At 54.3% G+C, this 19,097-nt stretch overlaps 2 protein-coding genes across 2 annotated transcripts; both read left to right on the forward strand.

The window, feature by feature from the left end:
• The first annotated feature begins 4,716 nt into the window (after positions 1-4,716).
• On the forward strand, positions 4,717-12,361 carry LOC119711452 (keratin-associated protein 10-4-like). Its single transcript, XM_038161696.1, has 5 exons — positions 4,717-5,661; positions 5,797-6,344; positions 6,597-7,058; positions 7,137-7,312; positions 12,300-12,361. The coding sequence occupies exons 1-5, from the start codon at positions 4,717-4,719 to the stop codon at positions 12,359-12,361; spliced, it is 2,193 nt and encodes a 730-aa protein (XP_038017624.1).
• LOC119711621 (proline-rich protein 9-like) lies at positions 12,286-14,667 on the forward strand. Its single transcript, XM_038162014.1, has 2 exons — positions 12,286-12,365; positions 13,749-14,667. The coding sequence occupies exon 2, from the start codon at positions 13,791-13,793 to the stop codon at positions 14,310-14,312; it is 522 nt and encodes a 173-aa protein (XP_038017942.1). The 5' UTR covers positions 12,286-12,365; positions 13,749-13,790; the 3' UTR covers positions 14,313-14,667.
• Positions 14,668-19,097: the final 4,430 nt, after the last annotated feature.

The following is a 19,097-nucleotide window of genomic DNA, read 5'->3' on the forward strand; positions in this document are numbered from 1 at the left end:
ATTATTTATTGCGCTTTTCGTTGGGCAATCAGACTGAGACAGTAATTAAGAGATGATTGAAAAGCAGCTTTTTTTGTTATTGTTGTTTTAATCTCACGTGAAGCAATTTCCTCTCTCTTTGTAACTCGTGGGAAGCTCAGACTCACCCGAGCCGGGCAGGGACCCCCTTCCTTCATCCCACCGATCCCAATCCTATTTCTTGCCCCGGAACCAGCTCTGGCAGCGGGAAAGGCAGCGCTCCACGATGCTGGAAGTGCAGGAGTTGAGGCGGAACGGGCTCCGTGGGGACGATTGGGATTTGCTGTCCTTGGCATCTCCGGCGTCCCCAAGTCCCTGGGATTGGGAGGCGCAGGGATCCGTGGAAATCCCGCTTTGGGACACGCAGAGATCCGTGGAAATCCCGCCTTGGGACGCGCAGGGATCGCCCAGGATCGTGCCCTGTGCCTGGCACGGCTCGTCCGCGTCCAACTCCACCACCTCGAGGGTGCAGGGCTCCGCCACCGGGAGCTCCTGGCGGAGCTTTTCCAGGTTGTCCAGGCAGGTCCCGGTGGCTTTGGTGACTCCGAGCTCCTCCTGGGGCAGCGGGAAGGTCCCGGCGCTGTCGGGGGGACACAGCTCCACGGTCAGGATGGATTTCTGCAGCGGGAACTTCATCACGCACATCCCGGGGGTCTCGAAGGTGAAGGGCTCTTCTCCCGAGCTCGCGATTTTCACGGGATCCGCGCAGGGCCCGGAGTCCGCGGGGAGGGACGGGGAGGTGACCCCCAGGGGGGCTTGAGGGGGGTCACAGGGACAGGAGGGACAAACGTCCTGGCACAGGCAGGGATCCGCCGGGGAATTCTGCTCCGGGGCCACCACGGCGCAGGGATGGCTCTGGGCAGCCTCTTCCAGGCAGGAACAGGGCGGGCACTGGGAATTCATCTCCCTGCGACGGAGAGCTGCAAGAAAAAGGAACAATTTCACACCCAATCCCTCGAAAAATCAGGGAGAAATTCCTCATTTTTTCGCTTTTCTCTTCAAACTCCCCAAATCAGCTTTTCTCATTAAAATCTGCTCTCAGCCAAACAATTCCAACAATTCGCCAGCTTTTTTTGTGGATAACAATGTATTTTATTCACGTTTTCAGGTTTATAAATTTTAAGCAGCTCCCTTCCCTTCTCCGGTTGTTTTTCCCTTTTCCAGTTGTTTGGAACAGATCCTGGATGTCCTGGCAGGACAGGGGTTAATCCCCCTAAATCCAGTGCTGGAACAACAGGAATTTTCCAGAACATCCCAGGGAATTCCGGAATTATGGCCAAGCCAGCACGGGGAAAGGATTTTACCCTCTGAAACCTTTATCCCCGAGGAAACTGAGCACCATAAATCCCCCTTTTTCAGCTTTCCAGGGAATCTCTTCTGGAAAACAACCACCGGAATCTGCAGCGTCCCAAGGAGACTCACCGGGTCGGGATCGGCAGGGCAGACGTGGCCGCGTTATCCCGGGATGTTCCTGGTGTGTTCCCGGGCCTCCGGAGCCGGGGAGCCCCAGGCACCCTGAGCTCCCCACGGCCTCGCTCCGCCTCTGCCCCGCCAGGGATGATTTGCCTAATTATTTTTAATGGAAAACGCCTATTTCCGTGGCTGGAGCCGGACCTGGAGCTCGGGAATTCACGTGGCCCCGCAGACGCCAGGGAGGAATTTGGGAAATGAGTGGATTCCCGGCCGGCTCGCCAATAATCACCCGGTGACGGGGCAGGTTTTTGGGATGCTCCAACACCCTCCAGCCCAGCACCTCGTGAGGACCATTAGGGATGTGGGATTTGGGGGATTTTTTTATTTTTAGCCATGCCTGACCTTTTTCTGTCCTGTTTTTCCACGGAGCTGCTGGAAACTCTTCGCTCACCGCTCATCTCGTGATGTTTTCCATCCGCTCCCGGAGTTCTGACTCAAATCCCATCTCCGTTGTCGTGATGGTGGCGTTGTCCTCATGTGGGATGAACAGGCAGGTGACCGGAGGAGTGACCACCACTCTTTTCCATCATTTTACCCAAAACCCGCTGAATTCCACCCAGCTGGAAATCCATAAACCCAAAAATGTGAATCAAATCTGTTCCCTTCTCCCCCCAAAAAAACATTGGAAAATCATTGGAATTGTTTGGCTGAGAACAGATTTGAGTGAGAAAATCTCAAAGGGAGAGTTTGAACAGAAAAACAAAAAAAAAAGGAGGAGATTTTTCCTGCAGTCAGCAGCAAACTCCCAACCCAAGGGGTCATGAATCCAAAATTTCCTTATTTCCAGGAAAAAACCAAAAACCACCACAATGGACACCCAAATTTGGAGGGAGAAGAGGCAAAACCCCCCCTGGTCTCCTGGTGAAAACGGCCTCGCCTCTGGTGCGAGTCACTCCTGTCCCTGGTTGTGTCACGGGGTGACTTCGGGCTGGGTGGCAGCGAGCAGAGGAGAATTCCAGAGCCTTTGATGTCTCAGGGGAACTGGTTGGGTCTCTCTTCCTTCTTTTCCAGGCAGGGATGACTCTTCCGCGGGGAGAAAGCGGCGGCTCCGAGCTGCGACTGCTGTGTGAAGTTCGTCACCTTCTCGGGCTGGGTGTGACCTGCTGGCACCAAAAACGGGCACAAAAATCGGCCCAAAGGCCACTGAGATCGGAGAGCTCGTCCCTCATCGCCCTGGGTGTCACCTGGTGGAGCTGGGACACGCGGGAGAGGTCCTGGAAGATCCTGGGGATCCTCGGAATGTGACGATTTCCCTGGAGGCCAACGGCCAAAACGCCGACAAATCAAAGAAATCAGATTTGTTATTAAAAAGAAAATCAAAGAATTGTGGCAAAAACGACCAGCGGGACCAGGGCGGGGATTGTCCCCTGGGGTGGGCACTGGGGAGGGGAATGTCCAGAGCTGTGTCCAGGGCTGGACAATCATGGAAAGAGGGATATGGAGGGGCTGGAGCCTGTCCAGGGATGGGAACAGAGCTGGAGAATCCTGAGGGAGCTGGGGGGGGCTCAGCCTGGAGGAAAGGGGGATCCAAGGGGGAATTTGGGATCTGCCAGGGGGAATTTGGGATCTGATCCCAGGGAACGGGGCCAGGACAAGAGAGAACGGCCTCAAGCTGTGCCAGGGGAGGCTCAGGGTTGGAAATTTGGGGAAATTCCTCCCAGAAAAGGGAAAAGGCCTTGGAAGGGGCTCCGGGAGGGTTGGAGTGGCCACTCCTGGAGGTGTCCAAGGAATTCCTGGACCACATCTGGAGCTGCCTCTGGTTTGGGTCCCACAGCTCAAGACCAACCAAGGCCACCCAGAGACCTTGAGGAAAAGGTGGTCTGGGAGATGCTGAAGGATTTTCCCACCCTGGAAAGGACTTGGGGATGATCCTGGGGCCTCTTTGAGCCTCCCAGAATATTCACGGAGAGGCCCTTCCAACTGAGGGATTGAGGGGAAACTGGCCAGGTTATCAGGAATCAAATTCCCAGCAGATGGAATATTGTGAGAGAGCCGAGCCCCTTCCAGAGTCCCATCCCACCTCCATTCCCCAAGTGCACCAAAACAGCTTTTTTTTTCAGAGTTTAATCCTGAGGGGGATTGTTTCCAGGCTGCCTCATCCACATTTCCCAGTCCGGAGGAAATACGTGGATGGGGAATTCCTCGCAGTCATCAGAGTCTCACATCCCACCCTCGGCGACATTAAAAATTATAACGTCCAGCCAAGTAATTGAAGGATTGGAGCGGAGCAGGTCTGGATTATTAAATATTTGATTTCCATACCCCTGAGGTGTCTCACTTCCGGAGCCACGGACACCAAAATCCTATAAAAGGATTCCTATTGTCCGGCTCCTCAAGCCATTTTTGGTTTCATTTGGTGCTCGCTGGTGGAGAATTGGGTAAGTCCAGCTCGGTTTCCTGGGAAGTCACCTCGTGGTTGGGTTTTGTTTTTTTGTTTTTTTTTTTTTTCCATTTTGAAGCCTTGCAGAAGCAAATTAAAAGACTTAAAAGAGTTTCTGCTTAGGGATATTGGGGTTGGGATTCCCCCGGATTTTAATTCCGTCTTCTCCGGGGTTTGTTTGCTGCGGGTTTTGCTCTTTTTCCGTCGAGGAGGACCAAACTCTCTCTCTGTCCTCACCGACTTTGCTGCCGTGTCTCACCCAGGGAATTGTTGGCGCTGGGAGAGATCAAAAGGCCAGGCTGGGACTTCAAAGGCGAGGAGTGGGAGGGGTGATAAGGAGTGGAGACTCTCAGGCTGCCAGGGAAGGCCGTGCCTGGGAGGAAAAATCGGGGTGGGAAGAGCCAGGCAGATTTTGTGGGAGAAGCAGCCGCAGCAGAGCCTCTCCTTGGGGAGGTTTTCCGGCACGGAGCCGCCACTGGTGTCCTCTGGATGAGGGCAGGGTGATCCGAAGCCTTTTTGGGTGAAATTATGGAAGGAATGGGAAAGATTCATCGCGAACCAAGGGGAGGTGTGGGCAGGTGGAGGCTTTAGACCTTCCAGAAAACCTAAAGGAGCCCAAACAATTTTTGCCTCCTGTTTTGAGAGGAAGTTGCTTGAAAACAGCTACAAATTTGTCTAAAACGCTTTCATGTAGAGTCACTTCCTCACCTCACGGCTGTTTCCCAGTTCAGGATTCGGTGAAAAAAAGGATGATTTAATTCCGTGTATAGCACAGCCTGGAATGTTTTCACACCTTTTAAATTTTATCCCTTTTCCTGCTTCCAGCCTCCCCCCTTCCCCCCAAAATGCGCCACCCGACCGGCTGCCCGCTGAGCCAGATCTGCATCCCCCCTCCCGCCGTCCTGGTGAGGAGCTTCCCGGTGAGCTCCAGCCCGGATCCCTGCGGCACCACCGGCAGCTTCCAGTGCCTCCCTTCCCGCCGGAGCCCCTGCTGCTACCCCGGCACCACCACCTACGTCAACCTGGGGAGCCTGGCCACGGCCCAGGCCGCCGGCTGCGCCAAGCCCTGCGGCCTCGCGGCCACCATCAGCGCCCCCACGTGCTACCAGGGCGTGGCCGGGTACACCACGAGGTGCAGGAACCCCTGCTGCTGCTGCCGAGTGACCGAGAGCTGCGCCAGGAGCCGGGACTGCTGCCAGGAGGTGGCCGAGTGCTCCACAGCCACGTGCCAGGATCTGTGCCGTCAGGAGGTCGCCAAGTGTGTCACAACGTGTCAAGATCCATGTTGTCAGGAGGTCACCAAGTGCACAACCACATGTCAAGATCCGTGCTGTCAGGAGGTCACCAAGTGTGTCACAACGTGTCAGGATCCCTGTTGTAAGGAGGTCACCAAGTGCACAACCACATGTCAAGATCCATGCTGTCAGGAGGTCACCAAGTGTGTCACCACGTGCCAGGATCCCTGCTGCCAGGAGGTGTCCAAGTGTGTCACAACATGCCAAGATCCGTGCTGCAAAGAAGTGACCACGTGCACCACCACGTGTGTGGACCCCTGCTGCCAGGAGGTCACCAAGTGTGTCACCACGTGCCAGGATCCGTGTTGTAAGGAGGTCACCAAGTGTGTCACCACGTGCCAAGATCCCTGCTGCAAGGAGGTGACAAAGTGCACCACCACGTGTGTGGATCCGTGTTGTAAGGAGGTCACCAAGTGTGTCACCAGGTGTGTGGATCCATGTTGCAAGGAGGTCACCAAGTGTGTCACCAGGTGTGTGGACCCCTGCTGCCAGGAGGTCACCAAGTGTGTCACCACGTGCCAAGATCCATGCTGCAAGGAGGTGACCACATGCACCACCAGGTGCCAGGATCCCTGTGGCAAGGAGGTCACCAAGTGTGTCACCACGTGCCAGGATCCCTGCTGCAAGGAGGTGACCACGTGCACCACCACGTGTGGGGACCCGTGTTGTCAGGAGGTCACCAAGTGCGTCACCACATGCCAAGATCCGTGTTGCAAAGAAGTGACCAAGTGCACCACCAGGTGTGTGGACCCCTGCTGCCAGGAGGTCACCAAGTGTGTCACCACGTGCCAGGATCCCTGCTGTAAGGAGGTCACCAAGTGTGTCACCACGTGCCAGGATCCCTGCTGCAAGGAGGTGACCACGTGCACCACCACGTGTGGGGACCCGTGTTGTCAGGAGGTCACCAAGTGCGTCACCACATGCCAGGATCCCTGCTGCCAGGAGGTGTCCAAGTGTGTCACAACATGCCAAGATCCGTGCTGCAAGGAGGTGACCACGTGCACCACCACGTGTGCGGATCCGTGTTGTCAGGAGGTGTCCAAGTGTGTCACCACGTGCCAGGATCCCTGCTGCAAGGAGGTGACCACGTGCACCACCACGTGTGTGGACCCCTGCTGCCAGGAAGTCTCCAAGTGCGTCACCAGGTGTGTGGACCCGTGTTGTCAGGAGGTCTCCAGGTGTGTCACCACGTGTGTGGACCCGTGTGGCAAGAAAGCCCCCAGGGGCCTCACGCCGTGTTACGATCCCTGCTGCAAGAAGGTGTCCAAGTGGAGCAGCCCGTGGGTGATTCCGTGGTGCAGGAAAGGCGCCAAGTCCAGCACCAGATGTGGAGACCCCTGTTCCAAGAAGGGGAGCAAGTGCAGCTCCAGGTGTGTGGATCCGTGCTACAAGAAGGTGCCCAAGTGCCAAGATCCGTGCTGTGTGACCAGGTGTGACCCCAGGTGCGTGGACCCGTGTTGCCAGGAGGTCGCCAAGTGCAGAACCAGATGTGTTGACCCGTGCTGCCAGGAGGTTGCCAAGTGTGTCACCACGTGCCAGGATCCCTGCGGCAAGGAGGTCACCAAGTGTGTCACCAGATGTGTGGATCCGTGTTGCAAGGAGGTCACCAAGTGTGTCACCAGATGTGTAGATCCATGTTGCAAGGAGGTCACCAAGTGCAGAACCAGATGTGTGGATCCCTGTTGCCAGGAGGTCGCCAAGTGTGTCACCACGTGCCAGGATCCCTGTTGCCAGGAGGTCACCAAGTGTGTCACCAGGTGTGTGGATCCGTGTTGCAAGGAGGTCACCAAGTGCACCACCAGATGTGTTGACCCATGCTGCCAGGAGGTCACCAAGTGCGTCACCAGGTGCGTGGATCCCTGCTGCCAGGAGGTCACCAAGTGCGTCACCACGTGCCAAGATCCCTGTTGTGTGACCAGATGTGCCACCAGGTGTGTGGATCCCTGCAGTGTCACCAGATGTGCCACCAGGTGTGTGGATCCGTGTTGCCAGGAGGTCACCAAGTGTGTCACCACGTGCCAGGATCCCTGCTGCCAGGAGGTGACAAGGTGCACCACCAGGTGCGTCGATCCCTGCTGCCAGGAGGTCACCAAGCGCGTCACCACGTGCCAGGATCCCTGCTGTGTCACCAGATGTGCCACCAGATGTGTGGATCCCTGCTGCCAGGAGGTCACCAAGTGTGTCACCACCAGATGTGTTGATCCCTGCTGCCAGGGAGTGACCACCTGTGCCACCAGGTGTGCGGATCCGTGTTGCCAGGGGGTGGCCAGGTGCCAAGATCCCTGTTGTGTCACCAGATGTGCCACCAGGTGTGTGGACGCCTGCTGCCAGGGAGTGACCACCTGCCAAGGTTCCTGCTGCCAGGGAGTGACCACCTGCCAAGGTTCCTGCTGCCAGGGAGTGACCACCTGCCAAGATTCCTGCTGCCAGGGAGTGACCACCTGCCAAGATTCCTGCTGCCAGGGAGTGACCACCTGCCAAGACCCCTGCTGCCAGGATGTCACCAAATGTGTCACCACGTGCCAAGACCCCTGCTGCCAGGGAGTGACCTCGTGCCAAGACCCCTGCTGCCAGGGAGTGACCACCTGCCCCACCACGTGCCCAGCCCCGTGCTGCGTCCCCAGCTGTCCCCCTCCGTGTGCGGACCCCTGCGGTGCCACCCCGCAGTGCCGCGGGGGTGTCCAGGTTGTCACCAGGTGCGCTGACTCCTGTCCCACCACCTGCGTCACCCAGACCTGCCCGGTGTGCGGCCAGCGCTGCTCCGTCTCAGGCTGCCCGAAATTCCGGGCTCGCTGAGGGGCTCCGGGGTGGGATCCGAGGGAGGCCCCGCTGCCCATCCCCGTGGAATCTCCGGAGGAAGAGCAAATCCTCCTTTTCCTCGCGTTCTGCCCCGTTCCTGCTGGTTTTCACCCCAAGAAAGCGCCGTTCCTCACGGGACGTCACCGAGCGAGTTTGTGCCCCCGGGATCGTTCCCCGGGAGAAAGAATCCGCGGTTCCCCCTCGCGCCGGGAGTGCGACGGAGGAATTCCTCCCCTCTTCGTTCTTCCTCCTGATCTTTTTCCTTTCCGTGTTCCGAAGCAATAAAAGAAACGATCTTGGCATCGGCCTCGCGCATTTCCTGCACTTCCTTTTAATTCCTTTCCTAAAATCCCAACTTTTGTAATAAAAAATGCTTGGGAAGGTCTCACTGGGATTGTGGAATGCCCTGAGATGGAAGGGGCACACAGGGATCATCAAATCCAACTCCTGGCCCACCCAGGACATCCCAAAATCCCACCGTGTCCCTGGGAGCGTTGTCCTGGAGCTCCAGTGGGTTTGGGATGGCGACCCTTCCTTGGGGAGCCTGGTGAGCACTCCCACACACTGGTGGGAAGATCCTTTTCCAAAAATCCACCCCAATTCCCACCCCCTGGCACATCTCCAGCCCTTTCCTCAGTCCTGACATCCCTGATATCCCAATGTCTGATACCCCAATGTCTGATATCCCAGATCAATGTGCGAAATCCCAGATCAATGTCTGAAATCCCAAACAAATGTCTGATATCCCACATCAATGCCTGAAATCCCAGATAAACATCTGGAATCCCAGATCAATGCCTGAAATCCCAATCAACATCTGAAATCCCAGCTCAGGTGAGATTTCCAGCCTGGAAAAACACCTGGAAACCCCAAAAAGGGGGAATTTTCCAAGCGCACCTCCATCACTCCCATCCCTCCACCCCAAACTCCCAAACGGGGGTCGGAACCACCCCGGGAGGCTGCCGAGGCTGAGCTCGGCTGGGAGCCGGGCCCGGGGAGGGTTTGGCGGAGCAAATCCCGCTCGGAATGCGGGCGGGAGGAGCGGGGGCGGTGGCAGACGGGGCGCGACCGTCTGGGAGCCGCCACCGACTCCTCCGAAGATGCCCCAAGGCCCGGGGTTGGTGACAAGCTGCGAGCTCCGCCCTCAGAGCTCCTCTGATCCCAGGGCTGGGGCACAAATCCTCCCCGTGGGGTTTCATTCCACTCCAAAACGCCTCTAAAATTCCTTAAAATTCCGTGCAAGCAACGATGTCCTTTGCTCCTGCTCCCAAATCCCTCGGTTTTCTGGGAAATAAAATGTAGGGGGGAAAAAATGGTTTGGGATTAATTTTTCCCTTCTGGCGTGGTGCTGGCAGGAGTGTCCATAAATTCTTCATGCGTCCATAAAATTCAGATTTAAATCATCTCGGAGCAGCAGAGAGCAGAAGCATCGTTTCCAGGGGGAAAAAAACCGAACAGGAATTCTCCCTGCGTGACCACCTGGATGTTAATTCCACACCTGTGAAATTAAAACAGGCAGAAAACTGCTGCTCACTACAAGGAAATGTTGAAAAATCCCCCCGGTTCCTCTGTCGGGTGATCGCTAAAATTTCCATGGAGATGAAATCAATTTTATCCTCTAAAGTAAAAAAAAAAAAAAAAAATTAAAAAAATTGATAAAATCAAAACAAAGAGATAAAAAAAGGTGAGGATTTTTTTTTTTTCGTAACCACAGCCAGTTCCTCCTTCCCAGATTTAATTACTCAGGTGCTAATTGTCATTCTTCCCCGAGCGCTCACCTTCCGGAGTAAACAGGAAAAGAGGCTGGAATGGTGGGATCTGGGACAATCCAAGCTGTCCCTGGGGCATGGACTGAAGGAGCCACTCATGGTCCATGTGAGGCTTAATGTCCTCTTCTCTCATCCTCCTGGCATCCCAAAAATTCCAGGGCTCCCGGAGCCACCTGGACACTGCCCAGGAGCCGGGTCAGACCCTCCCACCTTGCCCAGGTCCTTGTGGGAATGAGGAGAGGGGAAAGTTGGGTCTGATGAAGGCCCGGGAAGGTTATTTGCAGCCAGGTGTGGAGGGTTTGGGGCAGGAAAATGGGGAGAATCCCTGATTTCCGTGAGAATCGATGGAAAAAACACAGAAAAAAAAATTCCTTTTCTTGCTTGGGAAAATGGGAATCCTGGAGGGGTTGGACCTCGACCCCGCGTCCAGGTCTGGACAATCATGGAAAGAGGGACATGGAGGGGCTGGAGCAAGGCCGGGGGTGGGAATGGGGCTGGGGAAGGGTCTGGAGAATCCTGAGGGAGCTGGGGGGGCTCAGCCTGGAGAAAAGGGGATCCAGGGGGAATTTGGGATCTGCCAGGGGGGATTTTGGGATCTGATCCCAGGACAAGAGGGAACGGCCTCGAGCTGTGCCAGGGGAGGCTCAGGGTGGGACATTTCGGAAAATTCCTCCTGGAAAGGGTGGGCAGGCCTTGGAAGGGGCTCAGGGAGGGTTGGAGTGGCCGCTCCTGGAGGTGTCCGAGGAATTCCTGGAGATTCCTCTGGATGACCAAGGGGGGGTCGGACACAGCTTGGACTCAATGTTCTGGGAGATCCTTCCCAATCTCAGGGATTTTGGGAAAATCTTTGTCCCTTCAGCACAAGACCCTTGCAGCTGGGGGGCGGCCCTCGTGGAATTCCCTCGTGGAATTCCCTCCGGAACACCCAACCTGCTGTGGAGGAGTCACGGGAGCCACCGAGGGACGTCACTGTGGGGTCCTGACTCACCGACGTCAGTGACAACTGTGACAACTCCAGCGTGACAACTCCAATTGCCCATGAACGTAATGGAGATTCCCAAATGAGTGCCAATTAGGGATAACGAGCCAGCCCCGTGACGTTCCCGTGTGTCGGAGTGCGGGTCCCTTTACGTCTCCCGAAACAATCCACATTTGGAAGGCCCCAATTTCTTGCTAATCAAAGTTAACAACAGGGTGTAAAACAACTCGGGGTAGAAAGGCAGGTGCAGGACCGGTCCTCAGAGATGGTTTTGAGGTGGGCCTGGAGCCTGAGGAGATAATGAGGAGCTGTTCCAACCGGAATGTGGGATATTCCTTGGGAAGATAAGAGTTGGAAGCTGCTCTGGGGGAAAATTTCCACACCCGGCAGCTCGAGGAGGAGAAAATGAGGAGGGATTCATCTGCCTAAAAATTCAGCTCCCAAATCTGAGCTCTGCTGGGTGCAGTTTCTCCTCCCGTGGCAAAGGAGGTGTTTAAGACGAGCAAACCACACTCCCCGAGTCCCAGTTTATCCCCGGAAAAGCCTCCGGGGCAGCGGAGCCTCCGGGGAAGGGGGAGAAGCTGCACGTGGGGAGCTGAGTCTGTGGAAAAGCTGAGCCACCCGTGAGGTGGCAAAAAGCCCCGTGGAGATCCGTCAGCTCCGGGTGGAATTCCAGGACAAGCGTTTGGAAGGAACCTGCGCTGACTCCTGGAATTCTTCGGGAGACTCCGGGTTTGGGGCGTAAACAGGACGTGCTGCTCGTGCTGGGTTGGTTCACTTTGGGGTGGTTTCTTTCCCCTATTTAGCATTTTTGTGATGGTCACGTTCCCATCTCCGTGATTGGAATATCTGGGAGAAACGTGGATTTTCCCGTAATCAGCAAACCTTTAATAAAAATTGTATCCTGGGCCTAAAACCCACTTAAACTGGATCCTTTTGGACTTTTCTGTGAGGGAAAAGCATCTTTAAAATGAGGATTATTCTGCCTTGAATGGCTTGAAGTGTTCCCCAAAAAACCTGGAGTTGTGTCGCCGCTGGAATTTCCAAGCACGGATGGTGTTAATCCATGGAAAGGAATGGGTTGGATGAATACAATAATTTAATTTATCGGGAAAACAGGGACCTCAAGGTTTTGTGGGAGCGCTGGAGGATTGGTTGTGCCTTTCCATGAGAATTAGGACGGGGTATTTCTCATAGTAAATCCAATTAATTATCCATCTTCCCTAATAACAGCCATCCCACGCTGGAAAAACTCCAGCTATCAAAACCCAACATTTATGGAAATAAGGCCACGGAAATGTCCCAGCGCATTAAATCCCTTTCTGAAAACCAATTAATTCAGCAACCGCTGGTTTTTTTTTTTTAATGACTCCGCCATTCCCGTTGGGAACCGCATGACCGGGATCAGAGCGCGGCTGGCTCAGCATCACCTGCTTTCCTGGAAGAGGGCTTCCACCAAAAATTAGGAGGCAAACAAACATGCAAAGCATGTGGAGGTGGAGCCTGCCGGGGCAGTTTGTGGTCAGCTGTCCATCCCCCTGGGCTCCCGCGTTTCCGGAGCTGACGCCACTCCGGCCATATAAAAGGTTTGGATTTGGAGGCTCCCGCCAGTTCCTTTGGCTTCTCCGTCGCTCGCCAGGACCGGTGACCTGGTAAGTCCTCCTTGGCTTTATCAGGGAATTTTTATCAGGATATCTTGTGGAAAAGAGAGTTCGCTCCGAGTCGCGGGAGAGCTTTGCTCCTGTGCTTCTCTTCTGGGATTTGTTCTGGAACCGGGGTTTTATTTAGGGTTTGCTCTGCCTGGAGCAGCTTGGAGAAGTCACCTCCTCCAGAACTGTGGCTGCTTCTCCTCCTCCTTCCTGTTCCATCCTGGTTAATTTGTTCCTGCCTCGTTAAGGCTGGGAATTAAATAAATTAATGGATGCTGTGGAGCAGCTCCCGGGACTTCAAACGGGATGGGTGGGAAGAGGCTCTATCCGGAAGGAGGGAGCTGCAGGATTCCTGCGGGCAAAGCCAGGCGAGACCTCTGGGAGAAGCCTAGAGGAGGAGATGAGCTGGAAATGGGAGCTGCAGCCTCTGGGCCAACCCTTCCCTCACGGAAGGATGAGACCCATTAATCCCCCAAAAAATTCCAGCGAGGTCCCAGGATCTGGAGGATCACCAGGATGGGAGAGCTGGGAATGTTCAGCCTCTGGAGACCTCAGGTCCAGGATCTGCAGGGGCTCCAGGGAAGCTGGAGAGGGACTTTTCCTCGGGAACTGCAGGGATAAAACACAGGGAATGGGTTTACACTGAAATATGGGAAATTTAGGTTGGATATTGGGAAGAAACCGTGAGGGCGGTGAGGCGCTGGCCCGGGTTATTCCATGGGATTCCCCATCCCTGGAAGTGTCCAAGGCCAGGTTGGACAGGTCTTGCAGCAACTTGGTCTGGGCTGGAACGAGATGATCTTTGAGATCCCTCCCAACCCCAACCATCCCATGATTATCCCATGATTCCATGGGATAATGGAAGGATTTGTGGCCTCTGGGCTTTGTGGTTGGGAATTCCCAGCCCGGGGGACGTGCCCAGGTGGGCGTGAGGATCTGATAAGGAAGAGACGAGCCCTGGAACATCTGCTGATGCAACTGAGAATGGGAGGAATCAAAGCATTTTTGTGTCATGGCTTCTACAAACTGGCAATCCCATAAAATTCGGGATTTGTGGCTCGAGGCTTCCTAACAGGTTCCCAATGAAGGAAAGGGTTCTCTGGCAGCGTTAATTCCATAAAAACCCTGGGACTGGCCCAGACCGCGGCGCTCTCAATGCCGAGCTCACAGATTTGATCCCTGCAGGGGCCATCCCTGAAAAACTGGACTTGATGAGATCTTTGCGGGTCCCTTCCAACTCCAGAACCCAGGAATCCTGGACACAGGCAGCTTTTCCTAACCTTCCTTTCCTCAGCCGAACACAAACCTGAGACCTCATGAATCGCGCATGGTGCCTCGATAAGCACGCACCGATACCCTGATCTTTCTTTTTTGTCTCTTTCCCAGCTTTTTCCCAGCTCTTTCCCGCTGCCCCAGCACCTCCCCAAGATGTCCTACTACTACGAGCAGTGCAAGCAGCCCTGCCTGCCCCCTCCTTGCCTGCAGAAGTGCGCCAAGTGCCCCGAGCCCTGCGCCACCCAGTGCGTCGAGGTCTGCCAGGCCCCCTGCGCCACCCAGTGCGCCACCCAGTGCGCCACCCAGTGCGTGGAGCCCTGCGCCACCCAGTGCGCCACCAGCTGCGCCCCGCAGTGCGTGGACGTCTGCGCCCCGCAGTGCGTGGACGTCTGCGCCAAGCCCTGCTCCAGCCAGTGCGTGGAGGTCTGCGCCCCGCAGTGCGTGGACGTCTGCCCCAGCCAGTGCTCCACCAGCTGCGCCCCGCAGTGCGTGGACGTTTGCGCCAGCCAGTGCGCCACCAGCTGCGCCCCGCAGTGCGTGGACGTCTGCCCCGCCCAGTGCCCCGAGCCCTGCGTCACCAAGTGCGTGGAGCAGTGCCAGGCCGAGGTTTGCAGCACCAAGTGCGTGGAGAAGTGTGAGGCCGTGTGCCTGGAGCCCTGCTCCCGCCCCTGCTGATCCCGACGCGGGCCTGGCCCCGCGGGGCGGCTCCGGTGACCGGTGAGGAGCCGAAGCCGCGGGTTCCGGACGGAAAACACGGCGCAGACCCATTGGCAACGCAACGTCCTGCTCTGATCGTCCCACGCTGTCTTCGTCTTGGAAAACGTTTTCTCTCTGAGTGTTCCCTGTGTTCTCACCTCTGCTCCTGCCGTGCCAGCGTTTTTCCTTGGGCATTCCCGATGTTTTAGCACTGGGAATCCCGGGAAGCGCTGTCAGCAGCTGGTGGTGGAAGATGTCAACGCTTTCCCCCTTCCCTTCTCCTCTTGTCTCTTCTCAGTCTTGTAAATCCTCTGTGCAGCAATAAAAAAATGACCGTCGATGGCACCAGATGTGTTTTGTCTCTTTCCTCCCCATTTCCACGACTTCAGACCCCCAAAATATCTTCCTTAATTTCCGTTTTCGAAAGTGGTTGGGGAGGGTTTTGTGCCTGAAGTAAAAAAAAAAAGTTCAAACATGGAGAAATTCCTACTAATTTGACAAGGAAATCATCGCCTGGTCGATTATTGTCTGAGAGATGCTTGAAATCATTTGAAATAATTGGAATTATAGAAATTTGATTTTCAGACGGAATTTTGGTCTTCACAGCTTGGGATTTTGGAAGTAAATCCTAGAAACAATTAAAAGGTGAATTTAAGTGGAAGAAAGCCTTAAATTAATTAAGGAATTGAATATCTGGAAGGCACAATTTTAAATAAATATAAATACACTTTTATTTTGGATAAGTTTGAAGCTGAAGGCGACCCCATGATCTGGAGGGAGTTAAACCCATTAAAAAAACCCCAAATTTCGCAGATAAAGCTCCCACTGTGCCCCAGGAGGTGCCTGTGGCTTTCTTCACCTCCGGCTTCGTGCTGGCCACGCCATTTCCACGTCTGGGAATGCTGAAATCGCTCCCCACCTACCCCCTCATTACGGGAAGGGTGGGGAATATCTAATCTGGAGAAGAAAAGGGAGATATTTATATTCGGGGGCGTGCCGACACTGTTTCCAAATCGCCTTTTTAATGTGCAGGTGGGGAGGCGAGGAGCAGGTTCCTCTTTGTGTCCCTCGCTGTCGACACCAGGAGGTGACAGCAGGAGGTGACAGCAGGAGGTGACACCCTCAGGTGGGGATCATGGCAGGCTGAAAAAAACACAGCTGGGGAAGGCAAACGCCTGAGCACGCCTGAGAGGCAAAGCAGGAGCAGAAATTCCCCCAAAAAATGGATGGGGAGGTGAGGAATCAGAACCTCGAAGTCCTCCGTGGAATTTGAGGATCCAGGCTCTGCCTCAGGAGGGACTCAGAGGTGACACTTTTGTGGCATCTTGGGGGCACGGAAAAGGTTTTAGGAATGAGGGCGAACAACTTTGCACTCAGGCTAGAAATTCCCAGAAAATGGATGGGGAAGTGAGGAATCTGTGCATCAGATTCCTCCCGAGGAACCCAAATTGTTGAGGATCCAAGCTCTGCCCTGGAGGTGCCACTTTTGTGGCATCTTGGGGACATAGAAAGGGTTTTAGTTGGGAATCATGGATAAAAACCAACCAGAACACACCTGGACTGGATATTCCCAGGAAAACTGATGGGAAAATGAGGAATTTACACCTCAAATTCCTCCAAATTTTTGGGGTTCCAACCTCTGGGGTGCCACTTTTGTGTCTTCTTGGAGGCCTGGAAAAGGTTCAAACACGAATCACGGAAAAGGTTTAAATCAGGAATCCTGCGGGGCTCCTCCCCTCCGTGAGTCACCTGCTTCTGGAGCATCTCCATCCCGATCCATCACCTGTGCCTGTCACTGGAATTTTCACATTTTCCCTGGGAACAGGGGTCACGGGAGCACCTGGAAAATCCTGGAGGGACCTGCTGTGCTCCCAACATTTCCTGTGGCCAAGTCCTGACGCACCAGCTGTGGTCAGCGCCGGGGATTGCTGGAATTCCTGGGATATTTGCAGTAAATTAGGGATATTTCATCAGGCTCGAGGCGGAGGAGCCTGGAAAATCTTCCTAATTCCTTGCAGGGGGAAAAAATAAAAAAAAAGTTTCTTTTGTGTTTTTGGGATGGGAATTAGAGAAGGGAACCAGCAAAATCCAGAACCACAGGGTTCCAAACTGGGAGCTGGTGCCTTTCCCAGGAGACGAGACAGATTCCAACCCCACTCAGATTTCTCCAGGTTCTCCCAGCCCAAATTATCCCTAAAACTCATTCCCGAGCGGATGTGAGCTGTCCCAGGTGCCGGTTCTTTGTGGGATCCCTGCCCGGGATGGGGACAGGGTGAATTATTAAGAAATTATTAATGAATTATTAACAAATCACCCCGCGATGAGCAGCCCTGGGCGTGCCCTGCGTGAAAAACACCCAGTCCCCCGCAGCCGGGAGAGGAGGGAATCTCTCCCAGCCTTTGACTGAGGTCCAGGGGGTGGGAGCGGAGCCGGTTCCGGTTGTGAAAGATTCTGGTCACCGAGTTTAATCCGGAGTCATCGGCCCTTCTGCGGGGATATAAAAGCCGCTCCTCGGGGAAGCTCCACACCCGCAGCGGCTCCTCCTGAGCTCCCTCCTCGAGCAGGACGCGCCAGGTGAGTGCTTCCCTGCCCCTCTCGCTGCCCAGCTGAGGGGTTTGGTGCCCCGGGGTGGGAAAAATGGGATTTTTCGCCGTTTTCTTCCCCCAAACTGGGGTTGTCTCCCCAAAATTCCGCCTGCAACCGGTGGAAATCCATATTATAGAATTCTGGGAGTCGTGAGGCTCCAACCGGTGGTTTGGGACTCTTTGGGTCAGAACTCTGTGATAATTTTTGCCCGGATTGATAAGAACCCTGTGGATAACCAAAGGGCAGATGGTGGAACAGCTTCCCGGATTTCCGGGGATCCCCGTTCTGTTTCCTTGGATAAAATCCTCAACCCACCTGAATTTCATGGCCTCCTGCTCTGGGGATCTCAAGGAGCTGGGGCAGAGGCGTGGTGGTTCCAAAAATTGGTATCAAATAGTGGGAATATTATCAAATATTGGGAATATTATCAAATATTGGGAATATTATCAAATACTGGGAATATTATCAAATACTGGGATTGGTATCCAATACTGGGATTGTTAGCAAAGGATTTTTCCCTGCCAAAACTCCCAGTCCTAAGGTTTTCCCAGTTTTCTGCTCTTCTTTTGCCACTTTTCTTGGAGCTCCTCCTTGAGTTCAGTTTTCCCACAAATCCACTTTTTTTCCCCCGAGATTTTTAAAGTCGAGATTCCCAGGGAAAAAATGAGCAGAGGGAAAGAAGGCAAACCCCTGATGGTGTTCTTCTCCTCTCCAGCTCTGCAGCCTTTCCCTGGCTTTGCTGGGCTGGGTTTTGCCCTCTGATCCGCGTTTCAGGCACAGCTCTTCCCTGATCCCTCAGCGGGGCGACCGATCCCGCCGGGAATGGGATGGGATCCAAAAAAAACCCCAGTAAAGGGCGGGAAACAACTCCCCCAAAATTCTGCCTTCAGGGATTCAATCCCAGGATCTGCCTGGTTTGGATCCGGGATTAAGTTTAAATCAGCGGGGTCGATCTCGAAGCTGGGGCAGCGCCCGGAACCTCAACACCCCAAAAAGGCGAATTTAAGCCCAAAACGCGCTCGGTTCTCTCCGCGATTTTGAATTCCAGGCCCGCCCAGGATGTCCCAGCAGCAGAAGCAGCCGCAGCAGATCCCGGCCCAGTGCCAGCAGAAGTGTGGAGCCCTTCCCAAGGGGGTCCAGCAAAGCCAGGCCTCCAAAGGCCAGGCCCAGGCGGCCGTCAAGAGCCTCCCGCAGCAGCAGCAGCAGCAGCAGCAGCAGTGCTCCAAGCAGAAGTAGGAGCCGTCCCAAATCCCAAATCCCGCTTTTCCCACCTCTCCTGGCTCCTGGGAATGCCTCCAGACCGGCAGCCACCTGCTTTGCTTGCCAGAAATTACCTCATAGTGAGAGGTGCTTAATTAGGTTTAAAAAAATGATAAATGAACGGCGGGCGCTGGTTTTAATTCCGAGTTTAATTTGGGATGTGGTGCAATAAAATGATGGAATGGCCTCGTGTTGCTTCCTGGTGTTTTTTTGTTGGTGCTTTTCTCCTGTTTTCCCTTTTTTTTCTCTTTTATTTTCCCCTAAAATATCAACTTTAAGCACACGCAAAACCCAGCTTTTGCCAGCTGAGCCTCCTCTCCATCTTTTTCAGGAGAAGCCGTTGAAAATCCCCAAAACTTGGAATAAAAATCCCCAAAACTTGATTTAAAAACTCACACCATTTGGTATGAAAATTCCCAAAACTTGGTAAAGAAAAATTCCCACAATTTGATTTTTAAAAATCCCCAAAACTTGGTATAAAAACCCCCAAAACTCAGTATAAAACTTCCCAATCTTTGATTTAAAAAAAATCCCCAAAACTTGCTACAAAACCCCCCAAAATTTGGTACAAAAAAATTCCCCACAACCTTTATAAAACCCCCCACCACCAGCAATAAAAATTCCCAAAACTCGGCACCGAAAATCGCTTTTATTGCGGAATTTTCACAGTGAAATAAATCCTGGATCCAACAGCAGCCGAAAACAACCACGAGACAAAGTCCCGAACACCCGACGGGTGGCGAAACATTCCCGGCTGGAATTCCTCCTTTATCCCGTCTGCGCCACGCCCGGGGTTAATCCCTTCCCAAACACGTCTGGAGTGGAGTTAATTATCCATAAATTTGGGTAATTACGGAATATTCACGGCCTGACCTGTTCTTTGACACCTCCGAGGAAATCCAGGGGGAGAGCGAGCTC

This window comes from Motacilla alba, chromosome 25 (assembly GCF_015832195.1).
Source record: "Motacilla alba alba isolate MOTALB_02 chromosome 25, Motacilla_alba_V1.0_pri, whole genome shotgun sequence".
NCBI lineage: Eukaryota > Metazoa > Chordata > Aves > Passeriformes > Motacillidae > Motacilla > Motacilla alba.